Source organism: Nicotiana sylvestris, chromosome 8 (assembly GCF_000393655.2).
Source record: "Nicotiana sylvestris chromosome 8, ASM39365v2, whole genome shotgun sequence".
Taxonomy (NCBI): domain Eukaryota; kingdom Viridiplantae; phylum Streptophyta; class Magnoliopsida; order Solanales; family Solanaceae; genus Nicotiana; species Nicotiana sylvestris.
Window position 1 is genome coordinate 101,792,970 of NC_091064.1, and position 12,885 is coordinate 101,805,854.

General features: G+C 36.8%; 1 protein-coding gene across 1 annotated transcript; it reads right to left on the bottom strand.

Moving 5' to 3' along the window:
- Positions 1–190: 190 nt before the first annotated feature.
- On the bottom strand, positions 191–7,045 carry LOC104240180 (protein MOS2). Its single transcript, XM_009794955.2, has 2 exons — positions 5,390–7,045; positions 191–532 (listed from the first exon to the last, which is right to left on the bottom strand). Exon 1 carries the CDS (start codon positions 6,891–6,893, stop codon positions 5,451–5,453), a length of 1,443 nt encoding a protein of 480 aa, XP_009793257.1. The 5' UTR covers positions 6,894–7,045; the 3' UTR covers positions 191–532; positions 5,390–5,450.
- Between the last annotated feature and the right edge of the window lie 5,840 nt (positions 7,046–12,885).

Consider the following 12,885-nt stretch of genomic DNA (forward strand, 5'->3'; position numbering starts at 1 on the left):
TCAATTTATCAACGATCCAATTAGAATAAGAATTCCGTCGCCTCCACTTGTAAGACTCTCTAAAGAAGTCCAAATAGACATGTACCTTTCTCCGAATTGAGGAGACACAGACACGGCAAAGGATACTGAATAGAACAACTGCAGCTTCTCCGTAACAAGAGCACGTTATCTCACTGTAACACTGGAGCAATACAAATTAAAAGCCTCATATCAATACGAAATTCAGAGTTGAGAAATTCAATGTCTGTAAGGATTTTCAACAAATGTACAATGCAGATGAGCTAAAATATATGGAGTATTAGCAACATGGGAGTCCTCTTAGGCAACTATGAATTCTTGCGCAACATGAGACCCCTCTTTGGCAACTATGACATCTCGCGCACCACAAAATTCAAGTTAAGAAATTCAAAGGTTCAACAAATGTACAATTGACGTGAGTTATATGGAGTATAAGCAAACATGGGAGTCCTCTTCAGCAACTATGACTTCTTGCGCACCCCTTCATTAATGAACATCCATGATTCAGTATTTCCTGCGTATTCCATCACAACTTCATTAATTTAAATGAAAATATATCCAAGAGGCCTCATCGAAGGGCTTTTCAGAACATCAAACTACATTAGAACAATTTCAAATGTAGAAAATAAGATTACATTTGGATCTGCATATGACAACATCCCCCTTTAAAAACACCAAGCAAAAGCAGTTATGTGACATGCAATATAATCATCTGATCCAAGATCAAATGTAGAAAATAAGATTACATTTGGATCTGCATATGACAACATCCCCCTTTAAAAACACCAAGCAAAAGCAGTTATGTGACATGCAATATAATCATCTGACTCCTCTTGGACTAGTAGTACATCCTTCATCAAAAAGTAAATCAATCTAACCCAAAGGACATACTCCAACTTTTTCCCCTAATCACTTGAAATCCTACATATCACATACAATCAAATCCAAGAACCTCAAATGTAAACGGAAGAGCCGACTGATCTAAAAAATATATTCCAATTGTGAACAACTGCTAGGACTTCTGATAACTCCCGAGTTGGCACTCATGAATTTGGAGAGTTCTAACATCTTTTAAGTGCTTGAGAAACCTTAAGAGAGCCATTTAAGAGGATTTGAAGGTCTACAATATGCTTAAGTGGTTATTTACAAGGAGGAAACCAAGACTTAGCCTCTCTAGCATATTTTAATTAAGATGAATTCTAAGGGTATTTTGGTAAATTACTTAAATAAAATGTAATCCCTAGCATAAATAGTTGCAGTAGGGTTATAGTTCATTAGTTTTTGTTGATTGAAATATTGAGGCTCCTTGTGAGTGTCAAGGGAAGAACCCTTGTATCTCTTCATTGAAACTCTGTTTGATTTTCCTATGTAAGGAATTTCATGCATGAATTCAATTCTCTTCCCCCTTGATTTTAATCTAGTAATTGAATGTTAGTTTGATTATTAGATTAACCCTTCTTTTTCCAATCCGTACGTATTTTCCATCTCTCTCGGAATGTTTACTTGAATTCCTTGTTCGCAACATTTTTTTTTATCAACTTCAATTTTTTCTTCTTTCGCTTTTCTCAAATGCTTAAGGAGGGCAAGAAAATTTTCTTTTACTCCAATTGAGTCATACGGTGAAGGGGTGTCATCAATAATTTAAGCTACTGGATCATTAGGAGGATAATACAATTATTGCTAGTCTTTGCAAGCCATTTCATCTGAAGAATGGATGCACCATGTCATTTATGACTGCATATCATATAAGGCTCCAAAAATGACTGGGAAGGAGAGTTTTAAGGCAATACCTCACATCGGCCAACTGGTCTCTCTTTTGGATCTTGCTAAGGGATCTAAAATCATAAGTGTATAGGGGAAAAGAGGTGGTGCTATTTTTTCATTATCAAACTTTGCAAGTTTTTAACAATTGCTTAGAGGATACTGACGTGAAGGATCTTGCTAGGACTTTTAATATACCTGGATCCCAAGAAGAGGAAAAGGAAGAATCACCAATAAAACTGGAATCCATGGTATCAAATAAGTCTTGGAAAGCTTTATTGAAACGATAGAGAAAATTTAAGGCAGAAAGGTGTTCAAAGATTTCTAAGAGACCCAATTGTACAGCATCAAGAGTCACATAAGCAAGAGCCCAGATGGAGCTACTGCAAATTGCAAAAGCAGCTTTGCGAAAAGTCTTTAGACTGGAACACTATTCAGCAGGAGGGGCAAGTTTTTTTTATAGGTAATGTAAGGAAATTATTGATGTAAAAAGCCAGCACTACGGGAATGCCGTCGAACAGTACATCCAAAGGGAACTTTATAGTGTGTAAAAAAGAACTGACAAAGTCAATCGTGGCATCCGGCTCTAATACACTTGTTGTAGCACTATTGCACCAAAACAACAACAACAAACCAAGTGTAATTCCACTAGTGGGGTCGGAGGAGGATAGTGTATGCGGACCTCACACCTACGCTGAAAAGGTAGAGACGTTTCAGATAGACCCCCGACTCAAAGAATGATGAAAAAAGGATGCAGTAACAACCAGCAGTAATATCAGCAACATAGCAAAAAAACCGAAGCAAAAGAAACAACAAGTAATAACAGAAATCTAAAAATAAGAAAGTACAAGACTAATACTAATACTACTGCCATGGATAAGGAAAACACACGACTACCCACTAACATTCTACCCTAATTCTCAACTTCCACACCCTCCTATCAAGAGTCATGTCCTCGGTAAGCTAAAGCAACAACATGTCTTGCCTAATCACCTCTCCCAACACTTTTGTGGCCTAACCTCTACCTCTCTTAAGACCAACCAAGGCCAACATCTCACACCTCCTTGCTAGGGCATCATTATCTCTCTTCTTCACATGCCCGAACAATCTAAGTCTCGCTTCCCGCATCTTGTCCTTCACGGAGGCCACATGCACCTTGTCCCGAATATCTTCATTCTTAATCTTAACTAATCCTGATATGCCCACACATCCATCTCAACATCCTTATTTCTGCCACCTTCATTCTCATTTCTGCCACCCTATTGCACCAAACACTATGCAAAAATATACACTTGAATTGTAGATTAACTACATTGTCCTTCATATCTTCACAAACTTTAGAATTTCTTTCCTTTCATCTAACCCACCATACCACTTCTGAAATAGACATCGAAGTGTCCCGGGATGATTTAAGCATGTCCACCTTGTGCAAAGGAGGTCCAGAGTATTTTTTGGCAAGCTATCTTCCCAGTGCAGATTTATTTCATACTAAAAACAACCTTATAAATCAAATGCAAGGGTTAGATGGCTTCAACAGAAGGATGATAATTTTTTTGAGAAGAAAAAAAATAATGGTTTTCAGAAAGAAGGCATTGGGTTCTACGATCTGATATCTAAAAGACAAACTAGATACATAGGTTGTCATCCTTCAGAATTTCATTCATAATAGATTGAATATTGAAGAACAGGTTAAGCTGCACAATATATCAAACATATGAAATCAAAGTAGTTCTCTTCAACTTGAAGAAAGGTAAGGACGGAAACAGAAGTGTGTACGTATGAATTTTTTCACAGCAAATTGGGATATTGGGCTTCCGATTTCATTTCCGCTAATGTTAACTTCTTATTTATACGTACCTGTTACATGTTGTTAACTCCTCTCCTAGCCAGTGGTGCACACATGGTACCTTTAGAACTATAGCCAATGAGCTCTATAATGTTATGTCTAAAGTTACTAATGATAGACTGCAAAAAGATTTACACTGATCTGCTAAGCAATAGCCAGAGAAACTAGCTGAGAAAATAACAAATGAGTGTGGGACAATGCGCTCTAAGGATTGACATCATGCAGCTACATGACATAATAAATTGGGCAATTCTGCTGCTATACTCGGCGTATTTGAATTTTTCCAATTGTTTGTCAATTGCATTGATACACGATTCTCAGCTAATACACGATTCTCAGTGTGTCTAGATGGTGCTCCAGTGGGATATTTGGCTGTGGTTGAGGACCTGGACAGGGGAGCATATCCCTCCCGACCCACTGCTACTAGGAATGGAGGTATTCATAGGCATGTACCAACATAAGTTTCCATGCTCATACTTTTGATTTTCATCAGAGATGTCAAGAGAGACAGCTATTAGTCTATTACACATATTGGAACCACTGAGCTGTCAATTTCTTTCATCAAGACTTGCTGCATGATTTTCAAGAACTTTAAGACTTATGTTGAAACTTGCAAAAGAATTGTGCTTATCTTTCACAATAATCAAATGAGGAAGGAAGACTTGGTTGGATTGATTAGTTTGCTTATAGCAACTACCATCAGAGTACCTCTACTTCTAGCAAGCTGAACAACTAAGCCTACATGAACTAGTTGAGGATATCATTAGCAGAACCAGACGATGGGAAAATAAGATACTGATGTATGCTGAGCGAGTTCACTTAATTAATCAGCTGCATGCCGTATCCAAGCATGCTTTACAAATATCAGCATACTGACTAAGAAAGTCCCTGCACATTAAAACTATCAGATCTTTCTGTGGTTTGCTAGACGTGAAGTACATCGTAGCAAAGACCTGTATTTGACTGGGATAAAAAAAAATTGAATTAAGCTTCCATAAGAGACACATTCGGTCAATTTATAGCAACAAGATACCATGTCGTTTAATGGGTAAACACTGGTTAGTAAAGAAATTTTTTTTCGGAAGTAAAGATGCATGCTGATTGTTCCCGGGTTTGAAGAAGTTATCAGCAGTGCTGCAATGCAATCCTATGAGATTTCCAGTAGGATATAGTTGTTACATTTCCTATGCTTTGACCCACAGCATAAACTGAGTCCTCTCCACTTGGTTTTTTATTTTTTTCGATTTTGTCGCCAAGATTGGGGATAACCGGATAAGTACCGCCGCTGCAGTCAGTGACTCCATATAAGATGGAGGATAAGAACAGTCTAGGAGATCCAACATTGCTACCACTATCATCTCTAATACTGATTCTGAGGATTCTCTTAAATGTCCAACTAGCGAATAAAGTTGGAACACACTTGTGCATCAATTGTTTCACCTAAGAATCAAAAAACTTATGGAGGCTAGTTTGGTTCAAAAAGAGTTGCTATAATCAATGATTTATTAGATTTAAAGCAATAGTGTAGAACAAACACAGAAGAGTTACAGCTTTAAGGATGACGAAAAAAATGAAATGACTGAATTATTAATAACTAAAAGTGGTTAAAAGAAAACATATCAGCAGCAGCTTATACATGCATCAAAATTACAAGTAATTCAATGGAGAGAACACAGCCTTCAATTCACTTATACGAATAACAACGAAAATATAATGTGTACTTTCATATAAAATGAGAGAAAAGGGAAGTAAAACTTTCAATACCGTTGATTTGAATAGTAATTCCTAATCATGCCAATGCGAAATTCTACTCACAAGGACTGGATCAATAACCAATATAGCTTGGGTCTCCAGTATACTCAGCAATTTGTTCAAGTCGCACTTTGAGTAACTCCTTCGTATCGCCATCTCGGACAGTTGCAGTCTCATCCTCACTATCCTTATCAACCAAGTGTCCATAAACACCTTTGTGCCTGCCATACAGAACCAGAACAGGACCACCACGCTTTGGCAGAGCTGTCTCAAGCAAGTCCTGATCCACACTTTGTATCAACTCCCTAGTTTCATCCATCCATATATCACAAGTCGTCGGCCCAACCACATCCATAATTTTCCCTTTCTTTAGATACAACCTTCCCCTTTTCAAATCCCTACTTATAATCCTAACTCTAATGTGACTAGCAAGCCAAGATACTTTATCTCGCCTTTCATCTCTACTTCTTCTGCTGTCCTTTTTCCGCTCCGTTGTCGCTTCATCTCTACTTCTACCATCAAAAAACTGCTTTCTAACCCCATCACTACTATTACTCTTTTCTTCTTTAATCTTCAATTCTTTCAACTTTTTCAAACACCTCTCCTCTTCCACTGAACCCAATTCAGCCACGTCCCGTGCCTGAAGTTTCACCTCTTCGTCTCGTTTCGCAAGCTTTAAAATTACTAAATCCCCACAGCTTTTCACCTCCAAAACTCTTCCTTTCATTCCCATTTCTTTTCCTCTCACTACCCTCACTTCCTTCCCTACATATAATCCTTTCCCTCCTTTTTCCCTATCTTTCTTCCCACCATTAACATCACTATGATCTCCCTTAACACCTCCTTCACCCTTCTTACTACTTTGTTTTGGTTCTGGTATTTCAGGTGTGAATCCAATACCTTCTTTTGCTGTCCACCTTTTATACTCAACAGCTTTAACATCTTCTTTAGCATTCCTACCTATCCCTCTACCTTCAACCCACCCATAACCTTTCAACAAAGCAGCCCCAAATTCCTCCACCGGCATATCAGTAAATTCATCTATCCCGTTATGATCTGGTAACCTCTTCATATCTTCTTTAAACTGACGCGCCATCGGATCAATCATTTGGCTGGGGTTAGGGTTAGTGTTAGGGTTAGGGTTAGAGTTTTCGTATTGGCGGAGATTGAGGCCGTAAGAGATGGAATCTGACGACGGATCGACAGCAGTGCCGCCAGTGTCAAGTTCGAATTGGAGCGGTTGATCGGCGGAAGAGGTGGAATCGGGTTGGAGAGGGAGTTCAAGATTTTTCATCCGTTTGATAGGGCGCCATTCGTTGGGTTTTGGAGGTATTATGAGTGCGTCTTTGGTGGAACTCGCCGGAGGTTTGGACGGGTCAAATTCGGTGACGTACTCTTTATCGGTGGGGTTGGTGGAGCTGCGGGGATCGTCGGCGGAAAAGGTCTGAGAAGAAGACGGTAGATTCTTTTTTAGGTTTGAAGATGGCTTTGAAGAGAGAGAAAACGATAGCTTCATTGTCGCTGGAACCGGAGTCGGCGATCCCAAACTTCAACGTCGGCGAATTTGCCGATATCCAAAACCCGAGAATGATTGATGTGAATGTGATTTGAAGGAGATTACTTTGTTAAAAGGTGATAATGCCGTACAAAACCTTAGCCACTTTGGAATGAAATTGGATTTGTGTCTAATACTCTAATTATATGATTTCGGTGTATTAACAAAAAAAGAAAATACTCCTACTAGTACTACTATAATTTTGTTATAAATATATTATATTATGGATGTTCATTTAGTACTCCGTTGTAAATAAGCTTCCTGAAGAAACTTATCCATATGGGAATCCACCGTAAATATGTTTATCTATTTAGTACTATATTGGAAATAAGCTTCCTGAAGAAGCTTATCACTTCGGTACCCAGTTATGGATAAATATTACCCCCGGTAGAAGATTATCCATACCGGGTATAATGAGCTTATCTTTTCAGTACCCGGTTATGGATAAACATTACCCCGGTAGAAGATTATCCATACCGGATATAATAAGCTTATCCATTCAGTACTCCGTTATGGATAAATATTGCTCTCAGTAGAAGATTATCCATATCTGGTACAGCAACAGCTTACACAGCAGCTTGTAGCAGCTTACACAGCAGCTTGTAGTAGCAGCTTACAGAGCAGCTTCCTTTCTTCTATAAATACAAGAGATTTCAGTTCATTATGTACAACAGTTTGAATTCGAATAATATATCAGTTTCTCTCTATACTTGTCTTTACTTTATAGTCTTTATTTCATAACACGTTATCAGCACGAAGCTCTACCATCTCGAGCAAATATTTTGAAAGTATCTGAGGTAAGAACTTTCTTTTCCTAAATAATGTCAAATCTTTCTAAACTTGAATTTGTAGCCCTGGATATATCGGGCAAAAGCTACATGTCTTGGGTGCTTGATGCTGAAATTCATCTTGATGCGATGGGTCTGGCAGACACCATCAAGGATAAAAATCAGGCATCAAACCAAGACCGTGCCAAAGCAATGATATTCCTACGCCATCACCTTGATGAGGGCCTGAAAATGGAATATCTCACTATTAAAGATCCAGTCATACTGTGGAATAATTTGAAAGATAGATATGACCACCTGAAGATGGTCGTTCTTCCACAGGCACGTTATGATTGGACTCATCTAAGGCTACAAGATTTTAAATCTATCAGTGAGTATAATTCTGCTATGTTCAGAATTATTTCCCAATTAAAATTATGTGGTGATAATATTACTGATCATGATATGTTGGAGAAAACTTTCACCACTTTTCATGCCTCGAATATGCTCCTGCAGCAGCAATATCGAGAGATGGGATTTAAAAAGTATTCTGAACTTATCTCACATCTTCTTATAGCAGAGCAACATAATGGGCTATTAATGAAAAATCATGAAAGCCGACCTATTGGTTCTTGTCCATTCCCTGAAGTGAATGAGACGAACTTCCACCAAGCTAAACGTGGAAGAGGTCGTGGCCCCAGTCGTGGTCATGGCCGTGGTCGGGGAAGAAACCCCAATCATGGTAATAATAATGCACCAAAGAAGCCTCCTCACCACCAGCAGTGGAAAAGGAAGGAACAAAAGCATGAAGCGGTGCAAGCGCCAAATGCAGAAAATGCATGCTATAGATGTGGAGGAAAAGGGCACTGGTCACGTACTTGTCGTACGCCAAAGCACCTGGTTGAGCTTTATCAAGCCTCCCTGAAGAAGACAGAGAAAAATGCTGAAGCAAATTTTATTTCTGAAGATAATTTAGACTTCATGCATTTGGATGTAGCTGATTACTTTGCACTCCCAGAAGGAGAAACAAGTCATGTAATCGGTGGTGAATCTGTAGAAATGTAAATATTTTAATTTTTGTTATTTGTAATAGATAGTATGGTTATGTAATTGTTGTACATAAAGAAAAATTATGATTTGATAATGATGTTTACTATAATATATCTTATTTATGTCATTTTAAAGAATATGGATAATATTATTAGATCAACTTAAACTCTAGCAGAGTTTGCAAGAAATATACAACCACCAGAAGTAGTTATATTTCATATATCTCATTGTAATTATATTTTGTTAACCACCAGAAGTGGTATATGTCTATGATCACCAGAAGTGATAATTTAGGCTTTCTATAGTTACAATTGAAGATAAGCTACATAAATATTCTCTATATTAAATGCACGCCTCGATTTGCTCCTGAAGTAGTAAATATTTTAAAAGAGGTTGAGGCATCACAATTTGATGTGATTAATGCGCATTCAGATAATTATGTTCGATTTCCTGAAGGATGAGAACTTTTGATAACATTAATCCATTCCCTGAAGTGAATGTGACAATACTAATAAGTCGGGTAAATATGAACGCGCTCTTGATGTGAATACATTACAATTCACCTCCAGAAGAGTTAATATAATCGAGAGAATATATACTCAATATTTCGTATTTTAAATTTGCTCCTGAAGAAGTAACATAGTTGAAATTGCCTCCTGAAGTGGAAAAATATTATGAAGAAGAGTTTTCGTGTGCTTAAACAATTGTTTTACATTGTTTATTTGATTGTGATTTTCTCTCATGACACCAGCAGTGTCTGAGCAATATTTGATAGTACAAAATGTATCAATAACTCCTGAAGAGCTAAATGTTTGCCTAAAGAATACATGACACCAGTAGTGCCAGATAAATATTAGATTGTGGATAATAAATTAAGGCTCTCGAAGAGCTTATATACAAATATGTCATTCATATTATATGATTATGGTCAAAACATATGTTGTAGTAAACCTGAAGTTTACTAATACAAATGGCTATCATATTGAGACTACAAATGATTGGAAGATTGATAATCTTCATGTTTCCACAATCATAGGGGGTAAAATAATATGTATGTGAGAAGTTACCTGCCTTATTCTTTAATTTGTACTATATCATGTATCACAGTAAACCAGAAGTTTACTAAAGCAAAAGTTTATGCCATAGTAAACCAGAAATTTACTAAGAGATAGCACATGACATGATAAACTTGAAGTTTTCATTTGCCATTTTTAAATGAGCTATTTGAGAATTCAAATAAGCATATACTAAATAACTAGAAGATTCTTCAGGAATTCTCATGTGTTGCTTGTTCTCATAATGAATTGATTATACCAGCTAAAGTTGGGACTAAGACCCCTGATTCTGAAATATATAAAAGGTGAATATGGGCCCGTTCACCTATCATGTGAACCACTTATAGGTGCATATATGAGATGGTTACATGTGTAATTATTGTCAACCTGCAGTTTGGCATTTGGAATTGCTTTTCTCGATTAAGAGCATAATTTTCAGATTATGAAATCAAGACAGTTCATCTTGATAATGCTGGTTTATATCCAAGCTGGTTTAGCATTGAATACCTCCTATTAATGTCTAAACCATTGCTTATGAGAACAAAGCTTCATGTGTTGGTCTAAGATTTTCTAAATTGCATATAGCAGCACTTGTATGCATCAGATCAACAATATATGATAAGTCCTCCCTTCACAATTGGTTTAGGATCAGAAACCAAATATTTTTACTATCTTTTGTTGCGTGGTATATGATTAATTTCTCTACCATAATACACAAAGATATGTTTCCCAAAGATGATTGGGGATATATGTTAGTTTTTCTAACATTTGGGGGATGGAATAAGCAGTTGAAAAATATGCTATATGAATCGAATTATCATGATCCTCACTTAGAAGATAATTCAAGTCGAATGTCAGAAGCATTTGCTGATCTAAAATTAAATATCATATTTCAGCTGCAAATGCTCCTATTAAAATTAAAGTCCCTGAAGGATAGAGTTTACTGTACGCATGAAGCGTGGTAGACCAATCGGTTCCAAAGGTAACAATCCTTGAAAAATAGTAGGAGCTAATGATCAAAATGATCATAATGAGGAGGAAATATGCTCTAGAAGAGCCCACGACATAACATTTCATGAAACTCCCGGAAAAGTTCAGGTACCTGAAAATAAAGAAAGTGATGAGATCTCCACAAGTTATGTCGCTTCGGAACTGACACAAAATGATCGTCGACGATACATTTAATACAATATAGTGCACAATATTGTAAACGATTGTGAGGATCGGACTAGCAGTCCAGACACTTGAAGATGTCGTACCATTTAGATACAAGTCTTAACCTATATGACTTATTTGGCTAAATCTATATGAAGATCCTTGAAGGATTGAAAATGCCCGAAGCATATAATTCAAAGTCTTGAGAAATGTACTCGATCAAATTATAAAGATCTTTGTACGGTTTAAAGCAATCTGGGCGCATGTGGTATAATCGCCTTAGTGAATATTTGCTGAAAGAAGGTTACATAAATTATGTTATTTGTCTATGTATTTTTATAAAGAAAATGTCATCAGACTTTGTTACACTTGCTGTTTATGTTGGTGACATAAATTGGAACTCCAGAAGAGCTCCAAGAGGGTCTTAAAAATGCTTTTACATGGACAAAGTGTACCCATTAAGTACACCATTGGATATTCAATCACTTGAAGTGAATAAGGATCTGTTCCAACCTCTAGAAGAGGATGAGGAGCTCCTTGGTCCTGAAGTACTCTATCTCGGTGTAGATGTTGCACTTATTTATCTTGCTAATGCTAACAAAAGTGGTGCAGATCGTATTGATAATGCAGATGCAGATTATTTATCCGATACCCATAAAGCTCGATCTCAAACCGGCAAGCAGGGAGTGAATATGATTGAGATCAGTGATTCATTCGAGAAATATGTGGGTTGGAATGTGAGAAAAGACCCACAATTTTATACGAAGACAATGCTGCATGCATAGCCCAATTGAAGGGAAAATTGATAAAAGGAGATAGAACGAAGCACATTTCACCAAAATTATTCTACACACACGATCTTCAGAAAAGTGGTGACATTGATGTGCAACAAATCCGTTCAAGTAATAATCCAGCAGATTTATTCACTAAATCTTTGCCAACTTCAACTTTTGAGAAGATGGTATACAAGATTTGAATGCGGATACTCAAATATTTGAAACAAGGTTTTCATCAGGGGGAGTAAAATACGCGATGCACTCTTTTTCCCTTACTAAGGTTTTTTCCCATGGGGTTTTCCTTATAAGGTTTTAATGAGGCACCTAACAATGCGTCTTACTAAATATGTGTACTCTTTTTCCTTCACTGGGATTTTTTTCCCACGTGGTTTTTACCAGTAAGGTTTTAATGAGGCACATTATCTTTTTAATGAACATCCAAGGGGGAATGTTATAAATATATTATATTATGGATGTTCATTTAGTACTCCGTTGTAAATAAGCTTCCTGAAGAAACTTATCCATATGGGAATCCACCGTAAATATGTTTATCTATTTAGTACTATATTGGAAATAAGCTTCCTGAAGAAGCTTATCACTTCGGTACCCAGTTATGGATAAACATTACCCCCGGTAGAAGATTATCCATACCGGGTATAATGAGCTTATCTTTTCAGTACCCGATTATGGATAAACATTACCCCGGTAGAAGATTATCCATACCGGATATAATAAGCTTATCCATTCAGTACTCCGTTATGGATAAATATTGCTCTCAGTAGAAGATTATCCATATCTGGTACATCAACAACTTACACAACAGCTTGTAGCAGCTTACACAGCAGCTTGTAGTAACAGCTTACAGAACAGTTTCCTTTCTTCTATAAATAGAAGAGATTTCAGTTCATTATGTACAACAGTTTGAATTCGAATAATATATCAGTTTCTCTCTATACTTGTCTTTACTTTATAGTCTTTATTTCATAACAAATTTTAGTTTGTTGCGTTTACCCAACTAATTGCTACTACTATTTGGTCAGCAGGAATTGAGTATAATTTGAATTACTTGTTAAATTTGCTTGCGCAATGGTAAAAAGCCTCATTGTACTAATGAAATAATCTTTATAGAATTAAAATTAAAATATTAAGA

Bases quoted from the DNA above. Each gene is read 5' to 3' on its own strand.
- LOC104240180 (XM_009794955.2), bottom strand. From the start codon at position 6,893: ATGAAGCTATCGTTTTCTCTCTCTTCAAAGCCATCTTCAAACCTAAAA.